Source organism: Haemaphysalis longicornis, unplaced genomic scaffold, assembly GCF_048455015.1.
Source record: "Haemaphysalis longicornis isolate Haplotype H1 unplaced genomic scaffold, Haemaphysalis longicornis Haplotype H1 scaffold_9, whole genome shotgun sequence".
Classification (NCBI taxonomy): Eukaryota; Metazoa; Arthropoda; class Arachnida; order Ixodida; family Ixodidae; genus Haemaphysalis; species Haemaphysalis longicornis.
In genome coordinates, this window is record NW_027526460.1 from 126325585 (window position 1) to 126341611 (window position 16027).

General features: G+C 44.0%; 1 protein-coding gene across 3 annotated transcripts; it reads right to left on the reverse strand.

The window, feature by feature from the left end:
* Nucleotides 1-1018: 1018 nt before the first annotated feature.
* Nucleotides 1019-15295, reverse strand: LOC144153802 (procathepsin L-like). Of its 3 annotated transcripts, none has more exons than XM_077685530.1 (8): nt 15110-15295; nt 13180-13296; nt 11639-11781; nt 10640-10831; nt 4357-4548; nt 2359-2524; nt 1538-1643; nt 1019-1209 (listed from the first exon to the last, which is right to left on the reverse strand). In XM_077685530.1, exons 2-8 carry the CDS (start codon nt 13283-13285, stop codon nt 1110-1112), a joined length of 1005 nt encoding a protein of 334 aa, XP_077541656.1. In that variant the 5' UTR covers nt 13286-13296; nt 15110-15295; the 3' UTR covers nt 1019-1109. The 3 variants fall into 3 exon arrangements, with proteins under 3 accessions (XP_077541656.1, XP_077541658.1, XP_077541657.1); XM_077685532.1 differs by having other exon boundaries at nt 15094-15112; XM_077685531.1 differs by lacking the exon at nt 15110-15295 and adding an exon at nt 14935-14953.
* Nucleotides 15296-16027: the final 732 nt, after the last annotated feature.

The window sequence follows — 16027 nt, forward strand, 5'->3', positions numbered from 1 at the left end:
TTGAAAAAATCACAATTTCACGAAAAGATGTCCGTGAGGTCACACAAGTTGGGGTCCATGAAATTCCACCGTGAGTTTTGTAGCTCTTCAGGGCGCAATTACGAATATTATCTTGTCTAGAAAGCAATTAAGACTAAGGAAGCCAAAGAAATAAACGCAAACGAGAACATGTAGCATTTTTCGGAACCACGCGCTACGCAGCTACAAGTCGTCAGGGCTGGTTATGGGTTCCTGCCACAGTTCTTTTAATGGGAAAGCATAATATGCTTCTTTAATTTAAAAATCATGCGTTGTATATATCAAATAGCGGAAACATCTAAGTACAGCGTGCTGTCGACTGATTGAGAAAAAGACGGTGATAGAAACCCAAAGACTACTCTGTAATTCCACCGCTTTTCATTTACGTGCCATAATTATTTCATAGTAAGACGTGTAAAGAATTTCGAATACCCCATCAGTAGTCAATACATGCAAGGTAGCAATATGGTTATAAAAAACGTCCGTACCTCCCATTTTGTGAGAACTGTCTAGAAATAGACCGTAAAGCAATCGGTTCCTAAGACAACTCTATCATTACGCCTTGAAGCAGTTTCATGCACTCTCTTTCAGCTCTGGTGTTTGTGGTTCGTAAATAGAGAGATCCTGTAGTTAAGGCCACACAAGTGAGAAAGCAGAAGAGTAAGAAAACGGCATATCGTGGAGATCCCTCCCATGTTTCGCTGTGCAAGTAGCACAAACACTATCATTTGCCTGGAAATGTCACCGCACGAATAATGCATGATGTAGAAGGAGATATGCGGGAAACTCCGCTGCATGAACAATACCAGAGGGAGCTACAGTAACAAAGCTGTCTGGGCCTGGGTAATTTCTTGACATCGTGAACACAATGTAGCGACACACTTGACTCCGGGATCAGAGTTTTTGAGTTATTCACGCTGATTACTTAGACGTACGAACACACACGCCTATATCTAACGTATGCCTTTGGGTTTTCGATAGATAACAATAGGCAAGCAACTACGTACACCAACGTGCATTACTTTATTGAAAGCCAAACGACTAAATTAGAAGTAGGTCGCGTCAGGGGTGGTGCCACAGGAGAAAAAGAACTAGACAAGAGGGTAGGTGGCGTCAGTGGCGATGCCGCACTGGTTGTTCTTGTCCCGAGACATGTAGATGTAGCCTTTGTCGCCCCAGCCTTCTCCCCAGCTGCAGTGGTGAGATATTGGAAGATGGTACATGGCGTTTATAATAAGAACATATCGCTGAAAAGTCGCACAAGCAAACAGCAAAGAAGTGTCGACCTTTGCAAGGCTCATTGGCAGTATTCACGATTCATATATTTAGAGCAATAATGTTCTCACAAATAATCATCGACGCGTGCAGCCAAGGAGCACAGTAAAGCTATAATGCCAAACCGGTCGTATTAGGTTCCCCATTGTCTAAAAAAACTGCAGACACTAGAGTGAGCCAGTGACTACAGCAACAGCGCCAGTAAAAGAACACCAAATCCGAATTAGAGCACTTTATGCCTTACCTGTTCTTCACAAGCCAGTACTTCGTTTCGTTACGAACACCGTATCCCACGGCGAGAACACCGTGGTCAAGCCTGGTGCTGCTGCATTCCTTCTCGTCGTACACCCCTGCATTGCGGCAAACGCATTTGCAACGAGTTCGCATCACTGCTCTTTCCGGTGGTGCGTTCAGAGTAAGCAGCAGAATGACTTAAGAAATACATATGGGACAGATCGGTTCCTCGAGCGCCGTACAGGAGTATACTACGGAAAGGATTTTTTTTGGCGATAGAAAACACCTCAGAACTCTTTCCGCTAGCGCATCACACTTTCTGTTGGGTCAGACGGCGTGTTTTTGCGCACTAATATAACGAGCGTTCAACAGCACGAAGCTTCTTACGGCTAATATGTGCGCAGCAACGAGTCAACATCGAATTGTATCCCTGTTCAAAACCTTTTTGCACATTCACTGGAAGTACCATTTCTCATAAGCATACGACAATAACTTGTTGTTTCCAGTGTAAACGTTAGCTAAAGCTATGACAGCAAAAAGAGAAGTTAAGGAAATGATGTCACGTTCAAGCAACTGCATCATGAACACATTACTGCGTAAACAATTTTGAAACGTAAAACGTTAGTCACGGAGCTCTCAAAATGTTTTCAAGAAAAGCACCGCGCAATTAAATCGCAAGAAATTATATACTCAGATATGCACCTACGTATATCTAACCGAAGGTGAAGTGTTACAATGTGAAATGTAGAAAAAGTTTTGTTGGAACTACAAGATATTTGTCAGGGACTGCTGCTAGGACTTAGCTGTGCGGTGTTCCTTCTGGACCGTTACCTTCTTTGTAAAACTGGAAAGATTTCCGGCTTGCGTCAATGGCGACAGAAACCGGTCCGACAGTTGCCACGGCTTTCTTGAGGTCCGCTTCGGAATACTGCCTGACGCGGACATAACCGGTCACAGTTGCACCGATGTCTTCTTTTTTGAACTTGCACTGGCCGTCCTGAAATTTCATCAGTTAGGCTTGCTCGTCAGGCTCGCACAATTTTCTACAGACATTGTGGGCAAGAAACATGGCCTTAACCACCCTATTGAAACCATTCGTATATACGGAATTAGGCAATAAGCAATTCATGCCGAGTGTGACGTTCCCAGGCGTACCTAAAACAGATATTATTTCCTAAAATAGCTGAATTAAATGATTTCGCTTAATTGAAACATACGACGCAGTCTTTACGTATTTGTGCTCAACGAAGGGCAAAATCATTGCCTGTATGCTTTCTGTATACTACGTATTTGCGGAATGCACCCGGACCATGAATTGTCACGCCTCGCAGTTTAAAGAAAAATGGTGTGAACTCTTTGTGATGTTATACATTATTGCATGAGCATGTGTTTTTTAAAGATATCTGCCTTTTGAGTGAGGCCTTGTGTTAGCCTGCGCAACAATTCCACATTTACATAAGTCTGTACATGTATACAGAACGTTTCAAGAGGGCAGATGCCTAGTGTCTGTTATCGAGAGGAAAAACCCTGCTCCCTTTGTACTGGTTCCTGGCGTTCTTCTCTCCCGCCCATAGGATCTGTCTAGACAAAGCCATTTTGTAAAGTACCGTAATTACTCGCGTAATGGTCGTCATACTCACAATCGATTTCCACAAAGGCACATCGAGTGCCCAAGGATAAAAAAAAACGCTGCCTGTGTTCGAAATCGAACCTGATCATTCGCGTTATCAAGCCGACATCTATTCGATTGTGCCATTGCGACGCGGTCGAAGTAATTTAGATTTTGGACTTTGACCTTGATTCACGTTGCATGTGAGAAAGCTTCGGGTTTCAACACTCCCTTATTAAAGAAAGGGCTTTAATTTTTCATTTAAATTCGAAAGCATGTAAAGCGTGTCTTGGCACACCCACATAAGTCAGTACAATAAAAGTTTCTCGGGACACTTAACTCTGCCTATGTACTTTCAAGGCAAATGCCTAGCGATACTTACAACTTCTTTAGCTGGCACATCGTATTTCCATCTCTTTCTTCCCTTTTGTTTCTATGTCTTTTGGCATGAGTTACGTTAACCGGCTTCTTTTCTACTACACCGTGTACGCATCTGTTTCTTGGCTTTTATTTCTCCGTCCTATACGGAGCGAATATCGTCGCCACACAGACTGGCCAGGCTGCAGCTTCCCTGGAATCAGAATTCTTCGCTTTGGTGTGCACCTGTTATACTCACGTGCAAGCAAGTTCAGGCGTCACGCGGCACGCAACATTCTACAACTTTTACGCTTCCAGTTCATAGTTTTGTGAATTTTGTAAAGCAGTGCCGTTATCTCCTCAATAGTCCGAATTTTGGCCAATCCCCAAGTGTGTTTGTGCCACGAAGAAATGATAACAACAAGGACATCTTTCGTTCTACGCTGGCAACGTGAAGAGATAGCTCAGTTGGCAGAGGACCGCGCTGATACTCTGCAGCCCAATGCAAACCCCTTCGGATCCCAGATGCGTTTTTTTACTTACTATTTACATTGGTGGCCATTTTCTTGACCTGACAACTACAACAACCACGCCGCCTTTCGGCAGAATGGGGCACTTAATTCTTTCGCCCTAGTAAATGATAGCTTTATGCAGTCGTTTGCACAAACGCATTTCCTGTATTCTTTCAGTATTGTGTCTATTACTGGTTGAGAGATAATGGCGCCAAATTTTGCCTGCGTATCAAATTTACATTTTAATCGGCCAGGCTCTTCCTCCTCACGTGTTTTCAATGAAAGCATCTGAGATATTTGTTTCTCTTTACCACTGTGGCGCTTTCAAGACCTTTACCTACAGATACTCACAACGGCCAGGTAGGGGTAGCTCGTTTCAGTGTCGATGCCCCTATTCGACCTGATGTAGTTGAACGCATACTCCATGCTGCCTCCATTGCATCCGCTGTTTCCATAGTTACGCGAGCAGTCAACCAGGTTTTGTTCACTCAGGGAGACCAGCTTCCCTGTTTTTTTAAAGGTCTGCCCCTCGAGGGATCCAGTCTGGCATGAGAAAAAAAAAAGGGTAAAGGAATTGTGGAGTCTAACAAAGCCTCCGTTTCTATTTCTATATTTCTATTTTCTATCTCAACAAAACGTGTGTAATATAAATCTATTAAAAACATCTAGACCCAGCGTGATATGTATCAGCAAAGTTAAAACTCGAATTTGCGTCTTTAAGTGCTGATCTTGATACGAATTCAAAACTCAGGCCTCGCTTTTCGCGATCTTGTGAAACAGACATTTTCACTCGAAATAACTTCATCAACCTTTCGTTCTAGGTGGGTGATTAGATATTCTACTTTTTCGTTAAATTCTGACAGACATGATATAATTGCAATGTTATCTTAAGATACACGTAACAGATTTGAAATAAATTAGAGCCCTGAAAGCACGTAGAAAATTCTAATCAGTTCATGACGTAAGACGTCGCGTACACACAGAAAACCACAACAACTTTCCGTAAGCTTGTGCCTAGCTGGCGTTGCTGCTGCCCGTAGTGATTTGTGGCTTTTTTTTCTCGGCCAGGATGCCTCTATTGTTGGTACTTCCAACTAAGTGAAAGCAACCGACATATATGCTGCTATTAACCGAATGTATGTGGAAATATGGAAAATATTGCATGTCTGGAATACGTAAGGGTTTTTCTGCAAAAGGTTTATAGGTGGCTTGCTAAAGTGACTACGCTTCCCGCACAAGTCAGATGCTATGTTTCAGTTCACTCATGCGGATATGTACCGCTCACATATGAGATGCCTCAATGAAGCTTAAATGTCAATGTAGTGACACATGTCGTTTAAACTTGGGTCAGGGAATTAGTAAATAATCATTCACGATGTGTTACTGCTAATAGCCATAACTCATATTTTCTCGCAGAAACATCAAACATTCTAGAAGGATATATTTTCTGATCCTTATTGCATACAATGTACATTAAAGATGGAGCAGTGCATGTATCCTGTAATATCCGTGTCTTAAGATACGACTGCGTAATGCAGTGTAGCCCACATCTGCTCAGGTGCATTGAACATGATAATAACCACGTGCTGGACTTGTGCAATTGCTCGCTTGTGACACCTAACCCAAACAAATGCAAATTCTCCTCTTTTCGTCGTCGCCGCTGCCTCTTCATATTTCTTTATCAAATAACTAATTTTCAGGACGGAAAATGGAAACCGGTATGAATACTTCGGCGTCACACTAAGCCATTATTTAAAATGGCCACGCATATCTACCATAACATCATCGGCAGAAATCTTTTGGTTTCTTAAAAGGACATCAACGTTATGCGGCCTGGAATGTAAAACCATTGGCTAACCAACCAGTAATTCGTATTCCATTAGAATACGCTTCCCCTATGTGAAGCCCTCGTCAAGCATGTTCTGGGTTTGTTTATGTTTTGTTTTTGCCGACCGGCTGCGCCGGGCTATGTTATCTGTGATATCCGAAGGCCAAGTGAAGCGCATGTTCTATTCCTTATTTCGCACGTGCTATCTCCTTTGCTAGCGAGAGTGTCGCGAAGTAACGTCACAAGCCCAGAATAATCTTTTATGATCGACAGTGTTCTGGATGCAATTCGACTTTTCGGGAAGCCCTCGCGCCGAGAGACACATGACCGCAGAGCAGACGCCGCGGCATTCGACTCGTGGACGCTCGCCTGGGCACGTTACTTTTTTGACTTCGCCGCCTGTGTATTCTTTGAATTGTTAGGGGAGCACAAGTTCGTTCCAATAAACGTGCTTTCCTTGAAGACAACTGCGTCGTCTTTGGCTTCGTGACACTAGCAAACCGCCACACTTGAAAATCTGTCTGGAATTAGGGAGCTTTATTTATTTATTCGGTAATCGCGTAACCCCTAAACAGGAATCTAGTCTTGTAAGCTTGAAATTCGTTGCCAAATTGTTGGCGTAGCGTGTTCCACAAATTCTATCCCAGTTCACTCAGCCTCCAACCTTATATTTTGTCTCCTGCCCCCATATCTAGCCGTACCGTTCAATCTTTTCATGTCTCCTGGCCACGGGCCGCCCCATTCTTCTGTTCCGCAGCATCTTTGCGGGATGGCCCTTCCGTGGAGCTTGCCGCCATCATGCGCCCGTCAACATTTACCCAAAATGTCACGGGTTTCTCTTCCGTTGAACACTTAACCCTCTTTTTTTAACACCTCGGGCTTATGTATCACACTTGTATTAGTTGAGTTTGCTTCCATTATTTGCTCATCAGCAAATAATACATGGTGCCATGTATTTTTCTTGTTTTTTTTCACTGAGATTCATTAAGTCTGTTTTTAATTTTACCCTTCGTGCATACGCATTTGATTTGTTGTAGCTGGTTTCCTCCTTATGTGTTTTGCACCGTCTAGGGACCTTTAAGGAAATAAAATCATGCGATGTGAAATTAAAATAAAAAGAGCAAGAAGTCAGAATTTTCTTTTCTGTATCAGTTACGTACGCTCTCCTAAAATCATACAGAATTCTTAAAAATTAGCCCGCAGGAGTAGTCCAGGTTCTTTCATAGGAATTTTATACAAAATTTGGCCACACGTGGTCAAGTCAGTAGAATGCATCCAGACGAGATAAGAACTCGTGTATTGTAGGTGATTAAAAAAAGCTTGTATAAAGAAAGGTCATTGCCCCTTACGATTGCTATTATGTTCATTGTCCCACGATAAAGAGGAAACGACACCAATATCATATTTAAAATAGTTAGAAGTAACGCGAACTTGATTAAAATAACTGAAAGGATATTGACGAAAAATAGCAAAATAGTTCAGTGCCGACCTCGATACTATTTCGATATATCGTTATGTTGCAAAGAGAGCACAATAATACTTTTTAGCCACGCGGAGCGTTCTAGGCTATCATAATAGCCAGCATGTTTGCGTCCACCGCAGGTCGAATGCCTCTCCCAAGTTCCTCCAGCCTTTCCTGTTTTGCTGGGCCTTAGTCGATTCTTTATCTACATTATTTTTATTTCATCCCTCCATCCAGTTAGCTTCTTTTACTTCTCATTCCAGCTCTAGGTAGCCACTCTGTTATCCGAGTGTTCCACCCACCGACGGTCCGTTTTCGTCGTTACACGCAAAGCCCAAGTCCACCTATTCCCCCCAAATCGAGCTACGCTGTCTTCCAACTGGGTTGGTTATAGTGAAGTCGGGTTTTTGTTGAGAAAATAAACTGTCCGGGTAACAGCGGCAATGATGTCGCATGTACGTGCTATAAGCTGCTATTTTTTTCGCCCCAAAACAAGGTATAATTCAAACAGGCGGACGGTTGCATCGTTTCCCAGCATGGCCCAGACGAAGGGTGCAGTGGATGACGTAGTGAAACCTTTTACATCAAGTGTGTCTTATGTGGTTTAAAAAGTTCTTGCTTCGCTCTTTTAACATTTCCGCAACCAGTGGGAAACGTAAAGCCATAGGTCGGCGTAATCACTCGTGAGTACACTCATTTGTACTCATTTGTATTCAAACTCACGAGTGAGTACGATGATGAGTGATCACACACCCAGAAAAAAACAGTGAGTACGATGACGAGTGAGTACAGGGGTAAGTCTACTACTCGTGAGTACAGTACTCATGAGTACACTACTCATGAGTATGAGTACTCATGAGTACAGTATTCATGAGTATGAGTACTCACGAGTTTGAGTACTCAGTACTCATGAGTACACCGCAGAGTACACAGCACTCATGAGTACAATACTCATGAATACTGTTTTTGCGAGTGCTTGCAATCTTGAGTATATGCACTCCTGAGTACAGTAGTGCAAAGAGTAGTGCAAACAAGAAAACGGACGACAAAAGCTGCCACCCGAAGACACGTAGAAAAACGCAGTTTACGGCCACGGCTGCACCGTTAAAGTCCCGAGCTCCCCTGAGCCCGACGCGGCCTGAGAACAAGAGGAGACGCGAGACGCAACGCGAGTGCTTACGTTCCGTTTCGCTTTCTCACATGTACTTGCCTTCGCGCAGTAAGCTGCCCAACGACAGTGCACCGCGTCACACGTTTTCTTCCTCTGTCCTGACTTATATGTAACCTGTGTTTTTCTAATCAATTAAACAATTTATTTTTCCTACTTAGTTTTTCATTCGAGCTACGACCTAGCTAACAGTGCAGATGAGTTGATTATTCGTGAGTAATACAAATTGAGTACTCATGAGTACAGATTGAGTAGTACTCATGAGTGCAGAATGAGTAGTACTCATGAGCAGCAGTACTCATTAAATACTCATGAGTACAGAGTGAGTACTCATGAGTACAGATTCAGTACTCATGAGTACAGATTGAGTACGAATACTCGTGAGGACAAATGAGTTTGAGTACAAGTAAGTACGATTACAAATGAGTATTTTATGAGTGAGTACGAGTGATTTTGTGAACAGACGAACTTTTTGAGTCTGAGTTTGATTGAGTACAGCGTGAATGAAAAAAATTGTGATTGAGTTTGAGTGAGTTCTTTCTGTTTTGCCGACCTATGCGTAAAGCAGACGATAAACAGTATAACGGCATTATTATTTAAAACTGCTAGAAGAAATTCTGAAATTTCTGGCGGGGAATTCGACTTCAGTTCACTGCGCTATGTCTAACATAAGCAAGTGCACGCCTGTACGTCAGACATGGCGGAACAGCAAACTCACATTAGCAGTCGTTGCAGCGAATAACACGAATGCTAAAGGGAACCAGTACATGTCACTAGGGATATGCTGGAAGTTCCGGGTTGTACCTATTCAAGAACGTAACCTGGCTTGACTGATGCTTAGATATCGGGCTTCCTTGTTCTCCTATAGAGTACTGAGTCATTTGGTTTTTGCCCTACAATCTGTTTTATGCCGCCCATCTCCAAGTGTAAGTGGACAAGATAACTTGCCTTTACGCCATAGTTTGTCACGGCGGATCGTCGTCCTCCCCGTCCGTATTCTTTGTTCTCCGAATGCGATTCTGATCCCGCTCCACAAATATGTTGGAGCAGAGAAGGAGAAGGAGGAATAAACGTCCCTATGGAGCAGTTAGTCTTAAGCTGATTCCGGGACCCCTTGAGTCCGTCCCGCTTCTTGGGCTCTCTTCACCAGCTAGAGCTGGTCGTCAGGGTCCGAGCTGGACAGTGCTCTCTCCCAGTGTTCAGGGGAGGGGAGGGCCGGAGGGGGGGGGGGGGGGTAGTTGGGGTTCTTATCACAGCCCCACATAATATGGTAAATTTAGCGTGCCTAGAGCCTCGCAGTTGTGGCATTGCAAGAGTACCGGGTGGGGGCCAGAATGTGGGCTCCAGTTGAATGGGGATCAGGACGAGGAATGCAATCGTTGTTGGGAAATCATGAAACACAGTTTCCCACGTGCACAAGTAGAGGGAAGCCCCATTATTGAAACGAGAACCCGCGAAATGCGTGACGCATTAAGAAATCCGAGCTATTTCCGGCCCGCGTTTTGAGGACGAAAGGTGCGTAATTTTTTTGCGTGAGGGAGAAAAAACTAACAACGCTCATTCGAGCCCGGACATGTAAGCGCGGGCATGCAAGCACTTTTTTTTTTGCAATGTTGCTTTATCTTTTTTAGGCCTTTTTCTACCGCTGCTTGGGCCGGCTGTTCTCGTGAGGGGGAGCCACGCGGTTTCGGAAACTTGGGAATTCATGTGGTTCGTTGATGCTCTCTGGTTTTTGTTCATTGTCTTTTCATGGTTCAGGGAATGTTTGCGATCCCAAACTACGGCAGATAATACTTCCGCCACGTTCGCCACACTGATGACCGATAAATGAGCTCATTTGAACGGCCTATTCGGCGTCTGCATGCGTGTGTGGCTTGCCGGGGTTCAGAGATGGCTTACCGCTCCAATGAGAACGGGTATGTCTGAGTGCGTACTGTGACTGAGCGTGAAAAGTGGACATATGCACATGCGTAGAGTAACGCCAGAGCCGGGCGTGGAGTGTTTCATCTCGACATCTAGGTAATTATGTAGGCTTTTCGGTTTTACTTTTTCTTAAAATTATTTCAAGTCGTAATTCACTTAGGGTGACTTATTATCAGAGAAGAAAGAAGTGCATAACCGCGTGGCATTACAGATGTTAGGTTCAGTTTTCAGGAAACAGTTTCGGCGTACTCACAGTGCTGAAGGCCCAACAGGATCCACACTGACCCTGGTTCTTCACGGGCGTGACGGCGCCTTTACTGCGCCAGTCCACGGACGTCGGGAGGTCGGCGTCTTCTATGTTGGATGGCGGGAGATACGTCGATCCTCGCTGGCCTGAAGAGCTCCGCTTGTAGCCGTTGGTCATATTCACGAACTCGTGGTGAAGCTATAGACATAAGATGCGATAGAAATCACTGAGCGAAAAATGTTTCCTCAGTCCACCGACCCAGATTCGTGTACCTGGCTCAAAGCCGTTGCTCTTGCCCTCTTTCACACTGAAGCTGACAAGTAGGGAATATGACACAAGTATACAAAGCTAGGTAATCTGAAGCGAATGAAATAAAGACACTCAGGCCTTCAGGTGGGCTGTTAAGGATGGTGAAGCATCGAGATTTCGGCGCACGTTAAAGATCCCCAGGTGGTCAAAATTAATCCGGAGCCCTCCACTACGGCGCGCCTCATCGCCTGCGTTACGTCGGCGCGTTAAAAGCTACAATCAATCAATAAATATGCTGAACCATTCGAGAGCCACCAAGAAGGGGAGTGTAAACTACAGCGGATTTGAAAGAACGTTACTTTCAATGGTCGTGCGTTGTTCTTATTCTTGCCGCTCTTCATGTTTTAGAAGGCGTAGACTTGGGTCTTCGAACGTACAGCTCAAGCTTATTTATAAATTCCACTATTACGCCGCTAAGGGAGTTTTATCTTTAGTGTCGCGCCTTTTTGCGTTCTTGACACCAACGCCGGAGACCACCCAGTTTTCGATAATCTGTCCTTTGTGTAACAGCTGAAGTTAGCGCCTCTGATCGTCTTGATTTGTGTTAATCCTTAAGAAGAAGGCCGCGTCAAATAGTAGCAAAAAAAAAGAACTTGCAGCAGTCCTCCTGTCTAAGTTCTCAACAATGTTTACATATATATTTTTTTGTTGAGGCATCATTTATATGGTAACATAAAAACAATAGTCGCTACTCACCATGTCACCGAATCTATTCATCCCAAGCACGTGAGAGACGAGGCCATTGGCATATTTTGTGTTGTGCTGCGCTATGAATAAGCTGTTCTCAGAGAAAATCTTGAACCTAAAGAGTTCTTCAACGGCGGACGAATAATTTCTGCCTGTATGCAAAGAAAAGGTGAAGTGAATGAGACTTCTTCTGGATTGTAAATATCTCTACAATCGCGCGGGTTTAGTTTTCTCAACCTCGCGGACGAAAAGGCTAACGAAAAGGCTCCGTAATAATCTTGCTTTATTAAATATTTCAGGTCACTTTTTACTATTTTTTATAAGACAAAAGACAAGAAGCATAGCTTTTAGATTTGCGAGTAGCTTCTGCCTTTCATGAAGGCAAACGCGCGGTCATGCTCACTTCGCCTGGCTCACTGCTGGAATATTGGTATCGCTAAAAATACTCCAGTGTCCCAAAGCATGTGTGCCTGGGCGAACGTAAATTTGGTAAATGTGATCTCGGTAGCGCGATGCATCGAAACAGGCATACAGAAACTGTGGTACGACCGCCTAACAGGATGAGGCCGAATCTTTGCGCGAGTTGAAGTTATTGTGATTGAATACAATGATTAGTTGGTGTAAATGGAATAATAGATAGACTGCCTCACTTATTTTTTCTAGAAGTACTGAATTGATGGTAATTTCTCGACTCAAGTTGTCATGCATTAGAGTCATATTAGCCCACAGCCTGCCCCTCTCTTCAACGATGTGCCTATTTCTGCTTAAGTTAGGGAGCGATGCCAAGCAAGTAGATGGGCTTTTAACGCCCGGTGAAGTTGCTATAGACATGATTTCGGAATAAAAATTGGGAAATCAAAATGTGTAATGTGTAAGTGGGGATTTGACTTGACTGACTGACTGATTGCTTGATTGATTGATTATTTGATTTCCTGGCCGATGAAATTATTGATTGATTGATTGGTGGCGTGATGACTGATTCATGCAATTGAGTGATTGCCTAATTGACTGCTTGATTGATTGATTAATTCATTGATTCATTCATTGGTTGATTGATTCATTCCTTGATTGCTTCATTGATGATTGATAATTTGATTTGATCTTTCTTATCAATTTTCCTACTTCCCTGCTGCGTGGATGCGATACTCAATAATGAAATGTGCTAGAAACTATACGCAAGCCGAGAAGAAAATAGCAAACGCTAGGTTCACCCCTTGACTTCTTCCGCGAAGCGAACATTTTCGTGTCCATCTAATCACCTTTCGTCATTAACTCATACCTCCATATATATTCCCTGTAGCAAAATAAATCGGGTGGCTGAGGCCCCTGTCAGGCCACGTCCGCCTTTAGTCTCAGCCTCCCCTTGGTTTTGCCAAGAAATAAAAATCAAATACTCAGACAGACAGACAGACAGACAGACAGACAGACAGACAGACAGACAGACAGACAGACAGACAGACAGACAGACAGACAGACAGACAGACAATAGGGAATTTTTTCGTGAAGCAACCCGAAAAAATAAAACCGTTTTTAAAAGATTTTGGCATTACCATATTTTGTCTTGAATGCCTCCCATTCCGATCGTAGAATCTCTTCTCCGTGCCCAGCACTAATGACCGTAATGGCTGCGAGCAGCACGAGCCAGTGAAGAGTCATGGTAACTTTTCCTAAAAAAACAGTGCGAGAAAGCAGCGAAACTCGTTGAAAGAGGTGTTGTTATGATCGTTTTATTATTCATGAAACCATTTTTTTTTTCGAGTATAACTATTAAACAGTGGGCATATTGGACGTCAACATACCACAAAAAATATATACGTGGCAGATTTCAGTTTGACGACCGTATCTGCAGGCATCGAAGCATGTGAATGACAATACAAACAGTTCCTGAAGTTTGCTTAGATCTGCTGCGTGTTATAAATAAGTCATCTTGAAGGCTGCTACTTGGTTGGATAGTGATACTGTGTTGTTTATTGCTACCTTCTCGTTGTTTAAGCCTTTCCAACCTCTTCAATAGAGAGGCCTCTATTGTATGTTCTAAAAAGCACCGACGATTATTATACTCCCTAATGCGAAATTTGTGCGCAGGGCGAACTGCAGTCTTCTTGGTCATGGCGCATATCTGCTGCGCCTCAGGAAGTGATCACGTGATCAGGGAACGCACGGTGAGGCGCGATACTCGGCCGTTATCTCGTAGCGCGTCGCTGCCGCCGAGCATGTTGTTGGAAGTTGTGTTTGAACATCCCGCGCAAATGTCACCCCGTTCGGGTGCCCCGAACGGAAGAGCGACTGGTGATTGTGTGAGGGGGGGGGAGCTCCACGGCGGCGACGCATAGCAAAAGTGTGAGGGGGAGGCAGTGAGAGAGATGAAGTCATAGCAGCGCGTGCCGCCCTCCTCCTCAAACCTTCGGCAGACGCTCCTGTCTATTTTCTTTCTTCCCTCGGTGCCTCGTTCGCTCGCTCTAAGGTTACGCGGTTATCGACGCCGCCAACGCCAAACCCCGCTACCGGGGGCCAAAGTGCTGCGCGCTAAAACAGCAGGAACAAATGATATTTTTCAGCAGGCACATTAGCTACCGTTCTACGTCGAATGGTGAAGCCTGCTGCCCTTTGTTTTACCGCAAGTTGAGATGCAGAATACACGTTAGTTCCCCGATGTTTCTCGATGTTTTTTGGCAATTATCTACATAGGTTGAATTGCTACAGCTTAGCTTGTTCCTTTGCTTTGCGAATCACATCTCTACTTTTTAGCACCTCATAGAACCATGCACTCTTGTATCTGCTCTAACTTGTACCCTTTCTGTATTGGCTCTTTCGAGGTCGAGTGCGACAATTGCAGGCAGATTTCTGCCAGCTCGAAAGCGTGCGTAGATTGCCTCAGGACACTCAAAAAACTGTTCTTACTGTGCAGTGATGTTGCTGAATTTGGAAACGATTGGATTGAAAAGCAAAGCAGTTATGTTGAAAAGTTTCGTACTTGCGCGCACTTTTTCGTTGTTGAAATGTAAGAAATAGCAGGCGGTAAAAAGCGCTTGTATCTTCATAGTACTCGTTATTAGCTCTTTGAATATGGAACTGGAAAGTGCGGCTCAACTTTCATTGCACACAGCAAGTGCACGCACGTCGCACATAGCTGGTTAACGCATATCTGAGTAGTGACAAAACATACGTGACTGATTTTGAATTTCACCCGAGCTTAAGAAGAAGATTGCCTGTACAGGTAATTGTCTAACTTGGCCTGACAACAATCGAAGGGGATAACACGTCTTCCAAAATGCGTTGAAAACAAAGCATGACCCTCAACATGCCTGTTTTCTATGTCATTATTTCCTCCTGAATTGTTTGAAAAGCGGCATGCCAATTTTCCTTTAGTCGGTGCTCGGTATAGTTGATGATCCAAGAATCTGACGAGCGGAAATTGAATTAAGACATAGAAAAGGCGATACAAAACACAGGCGCCAACGTACATGGTCCCGTACTTACATCCGAGTAGACGGCTTTCCACGGCCCACAGGCGTCTGAACCCCAAGGAGAGCTCTGGAGAGGCTTTTAAAGCACTATAGATCACCTGGGCAGCCGCTTATCTCACTTCCGCATTGCGTCACTGTGTGTGGTGGCATACATGGAACCTGTCTGCCAACAAGTCAAGCTGTTTCACTTTGGGAATCATCAGAGGATCGCCATTGTTTTGGGCAAGATCAGCGCGTATCTGCATCTCAAGGAACGTCGCTCAAGCTTTCAGGTCTTGTTTACAAGTGGATAGAGAAAAACACAGAGATGGTGCGAGCTATCGCCTCCTAAATCCGTACTCTCCGCAAGACTTATCTTATCTTAGCCTGTTTTGGTCCAAAAGCACTTGTGATCGCAACACCGTGGTTCGAGAATTCTAGAAATATCGGTTGTACACTTTTCTTGCTGCGCCTGCTGAATACATAATTTATTGTTTGTTTCGATAGGCAGAAACTATGCCATTTACTTTATAGCAAAGAATATTTCAAGTTGAGTACGGTATTTATAAGTGCGGAATAAAAGAAGAGGTCAAGGGCTTAATTTTGCTCGATCTAAATGGTACAGCCGAAACCGTTATACTGTAATTTACACTATCTATGCGCTATTGTTTAAAACAGATCAGTAAGGCTAGGAACTGTGGTAGTTGGCAATCACGGCAATGAACACCCGTTCAAGACTGCATTTAATTGCGCAGATTTAATTGCGAAAATCGAGCACGGTAGCACAATTCATTCGTCCGTTTCGGGAAAAAAGGCTGATACACAGCAGTGGTGGTTCGATGGCAACTGTCGTACGTATACGAGCAGCCACTGCCTGTGATTTTGTAGGTAGTCGAACTAGGCATCCTATATGGTTGTCGGCTTCAGTTCTGCTTACCAAGTTCATTCGTAT